The sequence below is a fragment of the Myotis brandtii genome, unplaced genomic scaffold, assembly GCF_000412655.1.
Source record: "Myotis brandtii unplaced genomic scaffold, ASM41265v1 scaffold179, whole genome shotgun sequence".
In the NCBI taxonomy this organism is placed as follows: Eukaryota; Metazoa; Chordata; class Mammalia; order Chiroptera; family Vespertilionidae; genus Myotis; species Myotis brandtii.
In genome coordinates, this window is record NW_005356635.1 from 3,963,585 (window position 1) to 3,980,254 (window position 16,670).

At 41.9% G+C, this 16,670-nt stretch overlaps 1 protein-coding gene across 1 annotated transcript in view; it reads left to right on the forward strand.

Moving 5' to 3' along the window:
- Nucleotides 1-4,496: 4,496 nt before the first annotated feature.
- LOC102263085 (protein FAM188B2) overlaps nucleotides 4,497-16,670 on the forward strand; it is a 52,384-nt gene continuing 40,210 nt past the window's right edge. Inside the window, exons 1-4 of the mRNA XM_014537435.1 lie at nucleotides 4,497-4,515; nucleotides 6,370-6,537; nucleotides 12,941-13,060; nucleotides 13,766-13,857. Of these exons, the coding sequence (XP_014392921.1) occupies nucleotides 6,529-6,537; nucleotides 12,941-13,060; nucleotides 13,766-13,857 (221 nt within the window). The 5' untranslated portion in view covers nucleotides 4,497-4,515; nucleotides 6,370-6,528. The remainder of the gene's footprint in view (nucleotides 4,516-6,369; nucleotides 6,538-12,940; nucleotides 13,061-13,765; nucleotides 13,858-16,670) is intronic.

Genomic DNA, 16,670 nt, shown 5'->3' on the forward strand with positions numbered 1-16,670 from the left:
AAAAATAAAACTTTTAAAAGAGCGTTTTTAACATATAAGAGGCAAGAAAACATTGGTTAAAGGTTAGTAGTTTTCACATAAATAATACTCATTTTGATTCTCTGAGGTAAGTAAAAGAAAATATGAAAAATGAAGCTCAGAGAGACTAAATAACTTCTCCAAGGTTACACAGTCAGGAGGAGGCCCTGGGATTTAATCCTGGGCCTGACACCCTCTTTCTCCCCGACACCAAAGAACAAAAGGAGAATATATCAGCCATCTTCCAGTTTCCAGTGGATTGGCAGAAATCTTTTTGGAAGGAATATAATCAGGAAATTTCCAGCTCCACAAAAAGTAGAAGTAAAGAAAATGAATGATAATTAAAGCATAAAGGATTTAACTTAATCCTAAGGAAGAGTTTTCCAGGGGTAAGGTTAATTAAACACTAATGAGATTTTGTTTTGTTTTTTTAAATCAATGGCTCTAAAATTCTGCTTCCAATTTCTGTTTATGAAGCATCATATGAAAACAACAAGGTAAAAGGTTGGGGATAATTTTGCAAGCTAGTCAAAAATGCTGGCAAGCCCAACGTTTTTCAAATCTCAGTTTAAGACTAAATTGAGTAAATGATTATAAAGATCAGTCATAGCTTTCTGGGAAACTACAGAAAATGTTAGTAACATTAAATTTTTACATACCAATTTCCAAGTTTGGAATAAATACTAGCTTTTCTCATGAAATCAGAGCTATTATTTTTTTCAAAATATCAGCAAAGAAAGCAGATGGGTTAAGGCACAGATTCCTGCACTTACTCAGTGCATTTCCTTTATAGGGAGCAATCTCTACTGTTCCTCCCCCCCTCCCCCAACCAACCACATGGCTGCAAAACTCCCCTCCTCCCCATGGCCCCTGCTTTGTCCTTGCTCTTTCCCTTTGCCACTGCAGGCCTATTGCTACCCCAAGCCTTTGATGTGTCAGGGGCAGTTTTAGGACAGAAGTTTTCGGTGATTTCATATGTCATGTGGTGGAGGCAAGGCATTATGAATATTGAAGGGGCAATTCCAGATTTGACATATTTCTGTATCCCTCCCTGCCCTATTTATTCCTCCAGATCTGGATCAGTACCCCCAAATCCCATTTTTTTTTTCCACCCCACTTCTTACAGCCTGGACTCCTACTCTAAGTCTTTGGACAAAATGCCCAAGAAAATGGTGGTTTCCTCTGATGTGCTTAAGTGTTGGTGTATTCCAGAGACCAGCCCTTCCATCTGTAGAGCCCTTATCAACATCTAACTGAGAAGAGAGAGAAAGGTAGGGAAGTAAAGTCAGCATTTTCTTTATTGAAAGGGGTGGGACCATGAATTCTAAGTCGGGAATAAAAGGGATAAAAGGGGCTTAGCAAGGAATGCTCAAGAACAAGGATGAAATTTGACAATATGTAGCAAAGTCTTTAAAATTACTATATTTGATTCAGGCATCCCATTTCTAGGAATTAAACAAGGGGAAGATAAAAAAGGTCTAAATAAGTGATATGCCATTTTCATAGATTAGAAGAAGTCTCAATATAGTAAAGGTAAGAAATTATGCCCATTTCACAGATGAATAAACTGAGGCATAGAGAGATTAAATAATTTGTCCAAGGCCATAAAGCTAGTAGGAGGTGAAACCATGATTCAAAACTAAGAGTTTGGACCCAGAAGCCATGCTTTTTTCTCTCTCTCTCTTCCTCTCTCTCTCTCTCTCTTCCTGTCCCCTGAGCTCCCACAGTCCCCTAGCCACTGTCCACGAAGCACTTTCTTTTTTGCATGTGTCTGTTTCTTCCACTAGAAGAGCATGAACCACATCTTACCTGCCTTGGCATCTCCAAGTGTCTGGCACACAGGAAATACTCAAAATATGTTCATTGAACCCCAAATCTATTTTTTGAAACAATAGAATGGTTTATTGGTAGGTGGCCTAATCATTAAGATTTATACTTCTGCCATCACAGAATTCTGTAAATTAGACACAGACATAGCCCAAAATACACATATTTAATAATGTCTCTTAAGAAAAATAATTTTCTTAGCTTTGGGTTGTTAAATAATTTAAATAGCAGGCCCAGAATTAATTTTTAATATGACTTTCTGAATAGAAAATTCATAGACATTTCTGACCATGATATTATTTGACAGCAAAAATCCAGTAAGTTCTTATATTTTTTATACTGTGGGGAGCAATAAGTATTAAATGCTGATACTACCATTAAAACTATAAAATTATAAAGAGGACAACAAATAAAGCTTTTTTTTAAAAAGGAGAAAACTTAGAATTTTTATGCCCTCTATATTTACAATAAAAATACTAAATCTGGTGGAAACTTATGGGATCTGTGAAGTGGTTAAACAATCACCAAAAATTAGCTTAAGAAACTGGAGGTGTAAAAAAACTGGAAACCCAGGCAAAACTGTGGACACCTAAATTCATCTCTGGTTTATGTAGTGACTTGCTGTGTTTCAAGGTCTTTACAATGTTATATATAAGCAGTCCCCTCAGCCCTGACCACTTGAGTCATAATAAATCCAAAGCACCTCTTTTCTTTGACCTCTTAGGATTCCCAGGATTTTACAAAACTCATGATCAAAAATGTTTATAGAGAAAACTAGAGGCCCGATGCAAGAAATTCGTGCAAGGGGCTTGGCCCTAGCAGCCCTGGTTGGCCCTCACAACACTGGCTTCATCCAGAAGGTCGTCTGGAAGGTCGTTCAGCTGTTCAGTCTAATTAACATATTAGCTCTTTATTATATAAGATGACCTCCTGCTGAAGAGGTTCAATTTTAGTATTCAACCAAGACAGAAAAGACAAGAATACTTACTGGTAACCAGTTTTTTTTGTTTGTTTTGTTTTTAATATATTTTTATTGATTTCAGAGAGGAAGGGAGAGAGAGAGAAACATCAATGATGAGAATTATTGATTGGCTGCCTCCTGCATGCCCCCTACTGGGGATTGAGTCTGAAACCCAGGCACGTGCCCTTCGGAATCGAACCTGGAACCCTTCAGTCCACAGGCCGATGCTCTATCCACTCAGCCAAACTGGCTAGGGCACCAGTTTGTTTTTGATGAACACCACTGTATTACTCAAGGTGCTACATAGAAGCAGATCCAATAAGATAGGAGAGAGAGAGAGATTTATTTTAAGAAATTGGCTCATATGATTGTGAGGCTGGCAATTCTGAAATATACTGACAGGGCCGGCTGGCAGGCTGGAGACCCAAGGAAGAGGTGATGCTGCAGCTCTAGTCAGAAAGTTGTTTGGAGATAGACTTCCTTCTTCCTTTAGGGACCCCAGTCTTTTCTCTTAAGACTTTCAACTGATTGGATGAGGCTCACCCACATAATGCAGAATAATCCTCTTTACTCAAAATCTATTTAAATGTTAATAACAAGTAAAAAATACCTTTGCAGTAACACTAGACTGGTGTTTGGCCAAAAACGGTTACCATAGCCTAGGAAGTTGACACATAAAATTAACTATCACAACCATCAATCTTCCTTATTATTTCTGTTATTACAACTACAATTTGTTTCTCCCTTAAACAAATCAAGCTAGTTCTTCTACAAACTGTGTGCAAGATTTCTGTGTACTAAAATCTACATCAAATATCTGTTGGCCTGTGTTTTCCTTGGCCTACATATTACACAACTGTAGTTGATAGAGTTATTTGCTATAACAGGGTGGCTTTTACCCTCTTTGGCTGCATATTTTCTGTTCACTAATATTTCCTAGAGGCACTACAGAACTAGGTAGTATCACATTCCACCAGCATGCATCTCTCATCAATTAAAGTATCCCAGTTGCTTTGATACAGATAAGTAATTGCAATCCTTTTGTTTATAAATCTGTGTCTTGGATTAAACATTCATGGCATCTATACAGTGAACAAAAATACACAAAGTATTCCACCTCTAATGAAAGTTTAATCAGGATCTGATAACAGGGGCTCACAGAGAGCCCAGGGCAGCAACTGTGGTGTGATCTCCTTGCTGGTCAAAGGTAGGGGTAGCAGTTCTCACCTGGCCACCTGTGACAGCCACCACACCTCTCCACTGCCAGACCTCTCACCCATCTTAACTACTTCCTTCTTCCATTTCTGTACATTATATAACTAAATGGCTGTGGCATTCCTGGACCAGGAACAAAGCTCCCAGGAGCTGGATTTGGAGGAGATAACTAGGAAAATTTCATTTCTTGACAAATGGAGGGAAATCTTTAGTTATCACAGGTAAGATGCTCTCATTTTCTCATTTTTCTATTTCTAGAAATAGAACCAAAGGGATTTTAGGTGTTTAAGTAGTCAGCTTTTATGCTTGCTCCATGAAAAGTCTCCATTATCAATTTACATTTAAAACACTTCAGGTATAACTATTTGCAGAAAAAGGCTTTCCCAGCAAGGCTGGGTTGAGGAGGTTTCCATGTGAGGGTAGAAAAGAGTGAGTAATTTTCTTGATGTTTCTCTTTCATCTTTAGGTTGGGAACCAATAATACAACTCCTCAGGTAATTACTTTTCTCAAAGCCAGTGTGTTTTCTTCTAGTTGCTTCTTCAAACAACCACGTTAACAGCAAAACCCACTTATTCTATGCACATAGTGTCACTCAGGCACCAGCATTTAACATGTGAAAACGTACAGCTAGAAAGCCTGCTGAATATCTTTTCTTGTGCTTTCTTTTCTCATACAGATCTCTTTCTACTTTTAAGAGCTATTTTTCATCATTAAAGCACCATATGGTTATTATTTTAGAAAAAAGTAATATTAGAATCTAGAGTTCCCACACTTGTGAAATGACACCGTATTCTGAGAACAAAGAGCTCAGTGTCCCTGAAGAAAAGCAGTTTTGAAAACACTTACCTTTATTCAACTTCTGAGAAATTGTTTTCCTTCACCATTTTCAAAGGAGAGAAAGATGACAGAACTCTGGTGTTAAGAAAGTATTTTAAAATCTGTTATACAATGTAAGATAAAAAATGTTTGTATTTCATGTCACCTGAAAAGGTTAGAAGGTAATAGACTTAGTATTTAGAGACTAATTCAATCATTGAATAAACACAGCACAAAATATTAAGGTGATTTTCAGTAGTATATGATATGATCAAACAATTGAATTATTAATACTTTAACCACAACACTAAAGCATCTTGCCCCAACTAACCTGTGATCAAAAGCCTTATTTGTGCTACTCTCTTAACTGTAGTCTAAATGAGAATCAGGGAGATAGTGATTGTATTTTAGTCCTGGAAGTATTAAATGGAGATAGCTGACATTTGGGGAAATAGAATGCTCAAATGATAAAATAATCTTTGAAAGAAAATAAATAAATAAATGCCAAGTTATGCCTTACGCCAGTGGTGGAAACCCCTGGCACAAAGGTAAAGATTTTCCATTTGATTTACAAAATGCATCTTATCCCATCAGTAGCCTGTGACTTGGATGCTATATTTCTGAGATAAGAAAGCATCTTTGCCTCTAGGAATCCAGAAAAACTAAGAAAGCAGTTTCTTTCATGCTTCAGCTACCAATAGGGCAGATTTGTTTCACAACATTAGTGTAGAAGTTAAGTAAATTGGAAGAAGAAATGATGCTAACATATTTAAATGCCATAAAATCAGTCACAAAAAATAAAAATAGATTTTTTGCCTTAAAGATGGGGCATGAATTTTTTTTTAAAGAAGAAAATTTGCCCTAGCTGGTTTGGCTCAGTGGATAGAGCATCAGCCTGTGGACTGAAGGGCCCCGGATTCAATTCCAGTCAAGGGCACAAGCTCAGGTTTCAGGCTTGATCCCTAGTAGTGCAGGAGGCAGCTGATCAATGATTCTCTCTCATCATTCTATCTCTCTCTCCCTCTCACTTCCTCTCTGAAATCAATAAAAATGTATTTTTAAAAAAGGAAGGAGAAAATTATACTCACTTATTGGGGAATAGGAATCTGAGAAAAGTAAAGGGAGGTAACTTGACTTCATTTACTGGCCAGTTAACAATATAATAAAAAATACCTTGTATAGACTTGAAAGAGTTACTCGTTATTTATAAGATGGTGTCCTCTCACAACGAGACACACTGACATTTATATTCTTCTCTAAACATAATTTCGAGTCAAGGTCTTGATAGCATTAATCATGTTTCCATAGTTGCACTTAACCTCCTCGAGTCACATCAAACTTAGAAGAAGCCCCTTTGACGCAGACACTGGCGTTTTTCTGCCTCTTTCATTGTTATGTATCACAATTTTCAAACATCTTGAAAAGGGAGAAAACATTTTCTGATAAAAATTATTTCAGAGAGAAAGAAAGAAAAGGGGAGAGGTCATCACAGCACTGTTTGCTTTATTTTTGGTGGTGGCATGTTACTCAGAATCATGAAGGCAGCCATGTGTCTGCTGCTAAGAGTGAAGATGGATCAGGAACACCTCAGCCCAAAAGACAAGGACTCTTGCCATCAAGTGGCCCTTGTTCTACTCCCAAGCCCTCTATCATCTCTTCAAAATCGAGCAGCTTTCCTATCTCCCTAGCAATGGCCACGGTGAGTACAGCTTGTCAATTAAACATGAAATGAAACGTAATCTTCCCCAAACAACAGGGCTGGAGAATCTTATCTGCTGTCATGTGAGAGCATTATGAAGATAAGACTACAGACGGTTGTTATTGGTAGAAGGAGGATATAATTAAAATGACTTATTTATAGTATTTTTCAAGGGCACTGCTGACGTTACAGTCTTTTCCTCCCAAATTATGAGTCTCTCTTTATTCGCTTCCTGGACCTGACAGTTAAATTTGAGGGAGTAAAGTCAGATGAGTCACCATATAAAGTAGGGTAAGGTAGGTTGGCTGGGGAGTGCTGCAAATGCGCAAGACAATGTCGAGGGGTGAGACAGGACCCTGTCCGAGCGTGGGCAGGAGGAAGGGAGGTGGGGACCTGTGCCAGACCCAGTCCTGGGCAAGAGCTGATCTCAGGAAAAAAAGATTTTCTGGGACTGCCAACTAATAGGCAGATTTGAAAAAGAACCTGATACTTGAGGATCCAAGTAGATCTGGAAGCTTCGGGTCCTAAGGACCATTTGCTTATTTCAAAATTTGGCCAGGGTGGGGGCAAAAGGCTATGGAGACCCAGCTAGGAGGCAGGACCAACAGCAACTCACTGGACTAAACAGGTCAGGGCTGGAGACAGGGCTTTGGCAAGTGTCCAAAGAACCAGCTGTTGTAGTCAAAGAGCCACGTTGGAAACTGGGGAAGCTCAGCCAAGGACGGAGCCAGGAAAACAGTCCCTGCTAGGGTGAGAGAGCCCTCCAACTGCACGGCCCTCCAATGTAGCCCCCAGGGCAGACCTCTCCCCAGACCCTAAGAGCAAGAGGGGGAAGAAGCACCCCCTCCTGACCACAGGCTGTCCGACACCTGGGCACGGGCGCAGAAACCTCCGGGCCGAGCCTGGCCACCTGAGCACACAGCAGCAACAGGTGCCCTGTGCTCATAGCTCCATGGGCCGGCACCACCCTTGGCCCCTGCTGAGGGGGCTATTGAGGGGGCCTGGAACCCCTTCAGGGGGAGTCACAGTCTCCACCTGTTTTTTAAAAAATCCTCACCCAGGCATATGTTTACTGATTTTAGAGAGAGGAAGGAGAGAGAGAGAGAGAGAGAGAGAGAGAGAGGAGAGAGAGAGGCATCAATATGAGAGAGAAACATGGATTGGTTGCCTCCCCTACGTGCCCCAAGCATCATCCCATAACCTTTTGGTGTATGGGATGACGCTCCTACCAACTGAGCCACCCAGCCAGGGCTGTACCTGCTTTTTGAGCACAGAAGTGGAGCCGGCCAGACCATAGTGTTTCCTGCTCTGAATATGGCCTTTCCTTAAGCTCCCCAGATGAAACATCAGATTTAGGGACTCTGGCCCCACCCTCACCTCCCTCACCCCATTGCTTTTTATCATGCATGTTCTCACAGGCCCCACTGTCACATGTGCAGTACAAGTGTAATGGAGACCTATTTGCTCCTTCTCATCAAAAGTCTTTCCACCTCAATACACCTTCCCTCTTCTACTCGAACGCCAGACATCACAGAAGATAGGTCAGCAAGGCTCTCATAAGATGCTACACTTTGCTTGCTAGCCTCCCAGCCGCTGGGTGGTGCCTTCATTTGTGTCTTAGGTATCTATCTAGTGAATCCTCCCCTTTGGGTAATGAAGACAGGTGATGCGTCATACTGTGAGTGTAACCAGCCTCCGTGGTTACGCGGCCACACTATGCTAGAGGAACAAAAGTTAGAGCAACTAGCTGTATTTACTGGCCAAGATAATGCTTTTAATGAACACCCTCTAATAAAAAAATGTAGTATTGAAATAAATGCTTATGGAGAATGTCACTTTAAAATTTATATATATCTGGGAATAGGCTACTTTTTGTGTGAAAAACAGAAAAACTATGATTCTCTACTGGTATTTGCCTGTGTATGCTGCAGAAATTCCAGACGAGTGCATAGCGTGGAGCCATGGGAGCACGGGGACCAGAGGCACGGGTGTGAGAGAGTCTTTCTTGGTGGCCTTCTTTTACTCTGGATTTTGAACCATGTGAATGTACAATCTATTTTTAAAACACACATACAAACTTTAAAAATAGAAAAAAGCATTCACAGATACTTTCGGAGCCTTCCAGTCTCCCTCTGTTCAGTGGAGGCAGAAGAGTCTGGGTCTGAATTCTCTCCCTTCTCCACAAACACAAACACAACGCAATTGGACACCTCCCCAATGACTTTCCCATCGCAATTCTCTTCCTTTGGAAAAGACAGGGAGACAAAGGAATCGGACCACTATAGCCTGAAATGGATTGATAGAGTATTAAGGAAGTCCCAGAAGTAGACATGATCGATTTTTCTTTCAAAAAAAAAAAAAAAGACTTATTCCCATTATGTGGGCCAGATAATAGGGTGTCCTTTAATTTGTGGTCCCATTAATTAAACACTCCCTGGGACTTGAAGATGACACCTTGGGGCTCTGAATACATGTGTCCCAGGAGGTCGTTTGGAAGCTTGGCCAATTCTACACGTTTTGGCAGTGCAGCTGCCTGGCAAATTATCAGAGCTATTGAATCCTAACATCCCCTGAAGCATGCATTTTGTCACCATTCTGCTGTCTTCTTCCCCCTCTGTTTGAAGTAGGCATGTGTGGGATTTCCTGCCATTGGCACACACTCTTTGCTGGGAATCTGCTCAGGAAGTAGGGGTAGGTAAAGGGCCCTACGTACCCTTGCTTTCCCCAGCTCTCCTGTTTCTCACATTTTTGTGGCCCTATTTCCAATATTATAGCCTTCTTCCTCTCGCAATCTAACATCTTAGGTGGATGTGCTGCAGTGAACTCTGGTCAGGACTGCTGGCCCCATTGAGCTCGTGGACAAGGGGTGCACCTGCCTCTGGGCTCTTCCACCAGCCTCACGTCACTGCCTTCCTTCCCTCCAGTGGCAATTTTCCATCCTCCTCCACAACCAGGCCCTTCTCCGGGACCCATCCTGGAACACACTCCTGTAGCCTCTTTTATTGGCAGCCAATAAACAAACCTTGGTGTATTTGCAACTCTACCCAGCAGGATCACACTACACTGGCTGGACCGCATGTAATGCTGGGAGAGCAAATATTCTGGGGAGACTGTAATAGATGAAGCTGTAATAGAGAATAGAGGGCAGCAGGCAAAGAGATGGCTTTGGGGGAGCAGGAAGCACAGCCTGGTGGCCCCAGCATAAGGTCTGGCTGATAGATGGGCCCCAGGATATGTTTACTTACTTCATTAATTCACTGCCTGGATGATCCCTTGGAGAGGCATCTCAGCATGAGATGGTGGGTATCATTCTTGTGCCACTTCAGATGCACCCTTTAACCTGCTCCATCCTGCTTTCTGCCTATGAGACTGACTGTAGTGCTCCCTCCTCCTCTGGCTTCCTGTCCAGTTTATCCAATGGGAACCCTGGAGGGAGACTGGAGGGAGGGAAGAGAATGAAGTCAGGTTGTGCAGAGCTGGTTGGATCCCCCTCCTCCAATGCAGTCCCCTCCCTTGGACTCTCCTTCTTGGTTCAGGTAACCACTCCCCCCTCCACCCCCCCATTAGTCATTGTGGTTTCCCCGTAAGTATCCCACATCTTTGTAAATAGTTCCTGTATTAAACTTTCCTCAAGTTAATTATCCTGACTTGAGAGAGCCACTGTTTCCTGCTGGGACCCTGACTGGTATATGTTGAAAGGATTGCATTTGGGTCCTGGCACTGCCATTTACTAATTATGTAACCTTGGGCATCCCAATTAATTGCTCTGGGCCTCAAGATCTTTACATGTAAAATGAAAGGATTGAATTAGATTTTTAAAAAATTATTCAACAAATGCTTATTGTGAGCTACTCTGTACCAGGCACTACTCCAAATGTGGACAAATCTATGGCGAACACAACCCCTCCAAGAGCCTAGTCTGATAGGCTAAGAGGCACTAATTCTGACAATCTCTGTTCCATGATGGGCCAGTAATTTTTAAGACAAGAAAAGATTTATGGATGGAGTTTCAAAGAGAATTATTCTACTTCATGTTGGGTAGGGGTGGGGGGTAGAAGAGGACTGGACTGGACCAGGTTGTCCCAAGGAAACTCTAAGCCCAGTGACAAGGGACAAATAGCTGGGATAAGGAATTTAAACCGGGTGAGTGTGTGTGTGTGTGTGTGTGTGTGTGTGTGTGTGTGTGTGTGTTAATGATCGTCATCATTATCATCATCACAGCAAACAGGAAAGAGGTATCCATTACAAATCCTAGAAAACAAAGTGAAAAGAGAAAAACTATAAACTGTACTTGGCTGTATTAAATAGTAATGATCATTACAGTCATTTATTAAGACCACTTACCATTGTGTCTAGTTACCAGGCAGCAGAGCAACATATGTATGTCACTGAACATGCCTCAGGTTAATCTTGTTGTAAATTATATTTGATGTAAAATAAACAGTAAGATGAAGCACCTTTTCTGTCACTCTAACCAGTGGGGGTTGGCCTGAGAGGCCTGCAGGCCTCTGTCCTAGGCCTCCCCAGGTACATCTGGATGGTGACACTCTGCAACAGAAACAGGAGATGGGATGGTTTGACTTGCAGAATTTTTCTAATTGAATTTGTATTCTAAGCCTTTTTAGTCTCAGCAGTCTTAATCTCTGCATTCACACACAGCTTCTCCCTCATTCCTGTCAGTCTCCAGTCTTTTTCCCTGTGTTAGGACTTTCTTCCTACTGCATAAGATGTTTCAGCGCAGACAAGCTATTTCACAAAGGTAGTAACACCCTCCGTTTACTCAGCAGTTATGGTCCTAAAGCCATTTTTCTTACCTTTTCTCTTTCAAGGATAACCATGTTAATCAAGCAGGGGTTCTCCCCATTTGGGGATAAGCAAATAAATCTTACAGCGGCTGGGCAACCTGTCGAGTTCACATGGTCAGTAGGAGCATAACTGGGACTTCTCTGCACTCATCAGCCTTTCCTCTGTGCTATGTAGCCTTGATGGCAGGGAACCACTTTCTGTCGCTTTCAGTCCTCTGCTGGGGATGTCCCGGGCTGGTGGCCCTCTTTGGCCATGGTACACACTAAGTCTGTGTCTTCTAAGAGCAGCCTCTGTGCCCGTCTGCTCCCTCTCCTTGGTTGGCAGTCACAGGTGGCACATACAGGATTAAAGCTGGGGAGGCAACCAGTGGTGTTAGAATGGGCACAAATTCCAGCTCTGCTTCTACTAGTTGGGTGACCTTTGGCAAATACTTCTCTGTAAAAGGGGGGTAATAATGTACCTACTTCAAAGAATTAAATTAACATAGTGAATATAAAGCACTTAGCCCAGTGCCTGGTGCATAAAAATACTCAATAAATGCTAGATGTCATTTGCCAGCCTTGTTGAAATGCCACCTCTTCCAAAGCCTTCCCAAGTACTTCAGTCAGAGGTTCTCTCTCCTTCCTTTGTTCGTTCATGGTACTTTGCACTTGATTTGTGGAATTTCACACCTCTGTCTTGTACATAGTTGTGGGATGTTAGACTTTTCACATATCTATAGCCCACACAGGATTAGCACATGCTAAATGATGAATACACCTCTGATTATGAATGGATCCCTTTTTTTCATGTGTTTGGTTTATAAAGGCTTGTTTCCATTTTGATGGTTTCAAATCTCAATGTACTATCAAGTACTCTGGAAAACCTTAAAGATTCTGGGGCAAGAGAACAGAGAATGCTTGTTTAATATCATTGAAACCACTATTGTACTCAGGCCAGAAACACAGTCCTATATATTCCTTTAAAAAAAGAGAGAGCAAGATATTTCCTCCTTTAGGTTTACTTCTTTCTATTTTTTTATTTTTTAATTGATTTCAGAGACAGGAAGGGAGAGGGAGAAATAGAAACATAAATGATGAGAGAGAATCATTGATCTGCTGCCTCCTGTGCACCTCCTACTGGGGATAGAGCCCAGAAACCACGCATGTGACTTGACCTAGAATTGAACTGTGACCTCCTGGTTCATAGGTTTATGCCCAACCACTTAGCCACACCAGCTGGGCTTCTTTTTTTTTCTGGAGCAAGTCATGAATATAGGGACAGCAGCACAAGGACAGAGCCACAGCCTGGAGTGTACTGTGTGTGATAAAAGGAGAGATGGCTAGCAATGAAAGAGGATACAAGGACCCTTTCATCAAATAGGGATGATATAGGTTTAGGGTTGGCACACTGAGCTTTGAGGATAAAATGTCCTCAGTGAACCTGACATGAATCTTTTGCATAGGACTTTACAATTAAAATAGAGAAGCATAGCTCTAAATGTAGGAAGGGGACAGGCCACCTCCATGGTTTCACTGCCTTACTTAAGATTGATGAGGAACGTGTCTCAGAAGAATTATCTTCCTTTGAACTCACCGTTTGTATCCCCTCCTCTCAGAAGCTGCGGCAGAGCCTCTTTGGAAATACGGTCTATGTCTTCAGCTGTGATTGGAAAAAGGCTTGTTTCAGGTTCCATGATCCTTTTTCTGACCTGGCTTTTGCTTTGGAAGTGGGAAAGGTAATAGCAGGTGACAATTTTTAAAAACCCCAATTCCATACTCCTTATCTATGTTTCCTTTCATTCTCATTCCTGTAACACATGTTTTCATTACAATAACTTGTAGAAACATATCAATAATTTAAAAATTGACCTTAAATGATAACAGACTGTTTACAATTATAACTTACTGTCTGGGTTGTAACAAAGACTCAGACTTCTTTTTCTTCTCTCCCCCTCCTTGTAATTCCAATTTTCCTGGCTCTTTACCCAAGTCCTAAGCATCCCTGAGGATTTAGAGGCAGGAGATCTAGCAACTTCTCTCTGGCTTATTCAAAACCTCAATAATTCATGTCATTGATCACCAGTCACACAGAATTTCAAGAGCTAGACATCTATTTCCTTATCTCCTACAAATGTGCAAGTTGATATGAAGCAGGGGCACCATGGAGGCAGGGTGGAAGAGGGCATATATCCCCAGGTGCCAGTGCTCCATAAAGAAGTTGATCACTGCAGATTCCAGCTTGGCAGCAGCCCATGGAGAAGGGTAGGTCAGTGTAGTACAATGTCCCATGGTCAGTCTAGGGGATGCTGTACACCAGGAGGGAAGGGCTGCACAGAAGAACAGAGCATGACATTCACTTGCATGAGTTCTCCCTTGGAACATCAGTCCTGAGAAGTGTAAAGCCCTGCACCCAGCCTTACCATTCATCTTCCCCTTTGCAGGGAGGTGCCCAAAGCATTCAGATGGCTGTACAAGGATTGATCATCAAGTACTTGCTGTTTACAAGGGAGGGGAAAGACTGTAACTTCCACAGGTAAGAGGAAGTACTTGGGAGAGTTACTCATTTCCTGAGAACCTTTATATGCTAAATAATCACAGCAGAAATCCCTGGGTCCCCTCAGGAAGGGGACTTGCTCACAGACAAAAATGGGGCTGGTTCTTCCCTCGGAGCTGGATTCTGTGATGGGGATGGCTGTCCTGGAGTTGCTCTCAAAGCACAGCTGAAGAACAATGCTGACAGTTTTATGCTCTGCTGCAGATCACCTGTCAGGTAACATAAAGCACCAGGTCTTGGGTGGGCTGCCTTGATAACATTTGACAGGAAGTTTCAACCTAGCAATTCCAGGGAGGAACAAAATGGCAATGAAAACCCTTGATAAATGAAGGACTAATCTTCCTCTTTAATCAGGCTACCAAAGTACAGTGTTTGGTAGTTGCCATTAGTTCAAATTACTTTATTCTTAGAAGTTAACAAACTCTATTTTTTTTTTTTTAATATATTTTATTGATTTTTTACAGAGAGGAAGGGAGAGAGATAGAGAGTTAGAAACCCTTCAGTCCGCAGGCCGACGCTCTATCCACCGAACCAAACCGGTTTCGGCAGTTAACAAACTCTATTGTTTGCAAAACTCTATGCTTGCTATTAGAGAAAATATAAATAAGTAAAAGGCATCTATTTGCCTTCAAGCAAGATAAGTTATCACCAAACATGGAATTAAATGTACAATATATTCTAAGGTGGTGAATTGCCAGGTTCCTTAGAAGCAGAGCCAGAGCTGGAATTCCTTATATGAGGGGTTAATGAAGGGAATTCCCTCAGCTGAAACCTGTGAGAGAGAGTGGGAAGCAGGATGAGGAAGGAGAGGCTGAGAAGGAATAGGATTCTGAATGGTGACTCTAAATGACACACTAGATCAGATGGATTTAATTGACATTTACAGAATATTTCACCCCAAAACTACAGAATATACATTTGTTTCAAGTGCACACAGGTCTAAAGATAGACCACATAAAACAAGTCTCTACAAGTTCAAGAAGATTGAAATCATATCAAGCATCTTCTCAGATCACAATGGCATGAAATTAGAAATAAACTACAGTAAAAACACCCAAAAACATTAAAACACATGGAGGATAAATAGAATGTTATTAAACAATGAATGGGTTACCAATGAGATCAAGAAAGACATAAAAAACTTCCTGGAGACAAATTAAAATGAACATACAACTACCCAAAATCTCTGGAACACAGCAAAAGCAGTCCTGAGAGGGAAGTTCATAGCACTACAGGCCTACTTTAAAAAACAAAACAAAATTTTACAATAAACTATTTAACCCTACAATTTAAAGAATTAGAAAGATAACAAGAAAAACCCAGAGTGACTAGGAGGGAAGAAATAATAAAGATCAGAGCAGAAATAAATGACAAAGACTAAAAAAACTACAAAAAAATCAATGAAACTAAGAGCTGGTTCTTTGAAAAGAAAAATGAGATTGATGAACCTTTAGACATTTTCATCAAAAAACAAAGAGAGAGGGCCCAAATAAATAAAATCGGAAACAAAAGCAGTGAAGTAACAACTGACATCACAAAAATACAAAGGATAATAAGGAAACTGGAGGCCCAGTGCATAAAATTCGTGCACAGAGGGGGTTCCCCAGCCCGGCCTGCACCCTCTCCAATCTGGGACCTCTCAGGGGATGTCCGACTGCAGGTTTAGGATCGGGCCTAAACCAGCAGTTGGACATTCCTCTCACAATCTGGGATGACTGGCTCCTAACCACTCGCTTGCCTGCCTGCCTGATCGCCCCTAACTGCCCTCCCCTGCAGGCCTGATCACCCCTAACTTCCTCTGCCTCAGCCCCCACCACAATGGCTTTGTCCAGAAGGAAGTCAGATGTCTGGAAGATGGCCAGTCGACCCAGTCTAATTAGCATATTACCCTTTTATTAGTACAGATAGATTATATAGGATAGGATTGCTTTACTGGGGGGAAAAGCCTTTTTCAGCAGGAGGAGATGCTCTTGGAAGACAAAAACACATAGAATCCCTATATCTAGCCTGAGAGCCAGCCATATGCTCTATACTGCCAAACCGGTCATTAAAAAATTGAATCACTTTCTTACACCTTACACCAAATAGCTGTTGCCCTTAAAACCCCTCCTCAGCCCCCACTTTAGGTTCTGTCTTTGCAGTTCACCCAGATTTGGTTCTGATTGGTCAGTTTCTATGCCAGTCACTGTCAAAAGCTCCACCTCCTAGGCAGCCATTGGCTCCTCGCAATTCACCCAGATTTGGTTCTGATTGGTTGATTTCTATGCCAATCAGCATCTCTGGGCCTATCTCCAGGCCTGATCATAGAGGTGGGGCTGATCAGCAGCTGCCCCAGGCTGCTGGTGAGCAGGCTGAACTGCTGACCTCTGGGAGAGAGAGAGAGGCTTGGCTGCTGGCAAGGCTGAGAGAGAGAAGCAGGGTCTGATCATCCTGCTTCTCTCTCCCAGCCTCGCCAGCAGCCACTGCTGCTGCTGATTAGCCTCGCCTCTCTCTCTCTCTCTCTCTCTCAGAGGTCAGCAGTTCAGCGCGCTTGCCTGCTGCGCGCACAGCCTGGCATTTGGTTGAGCCTCTGGTCATTGTGGATGTTACAACCCTGGCGCTCTCTCTCTCTCTAGATATAGATATAGATATAGATATAGATACAGATATAGATACAGATATAGATATAGATATAGATAGATATAGATACACTGAGTGGCCAGATTATTATGATCACCCCATCAGTACTTCATTGGGCCACCTTTTGCCTTCAATACTGCGGCGATTCTTCTTGGTATTGACTCCACGAGATG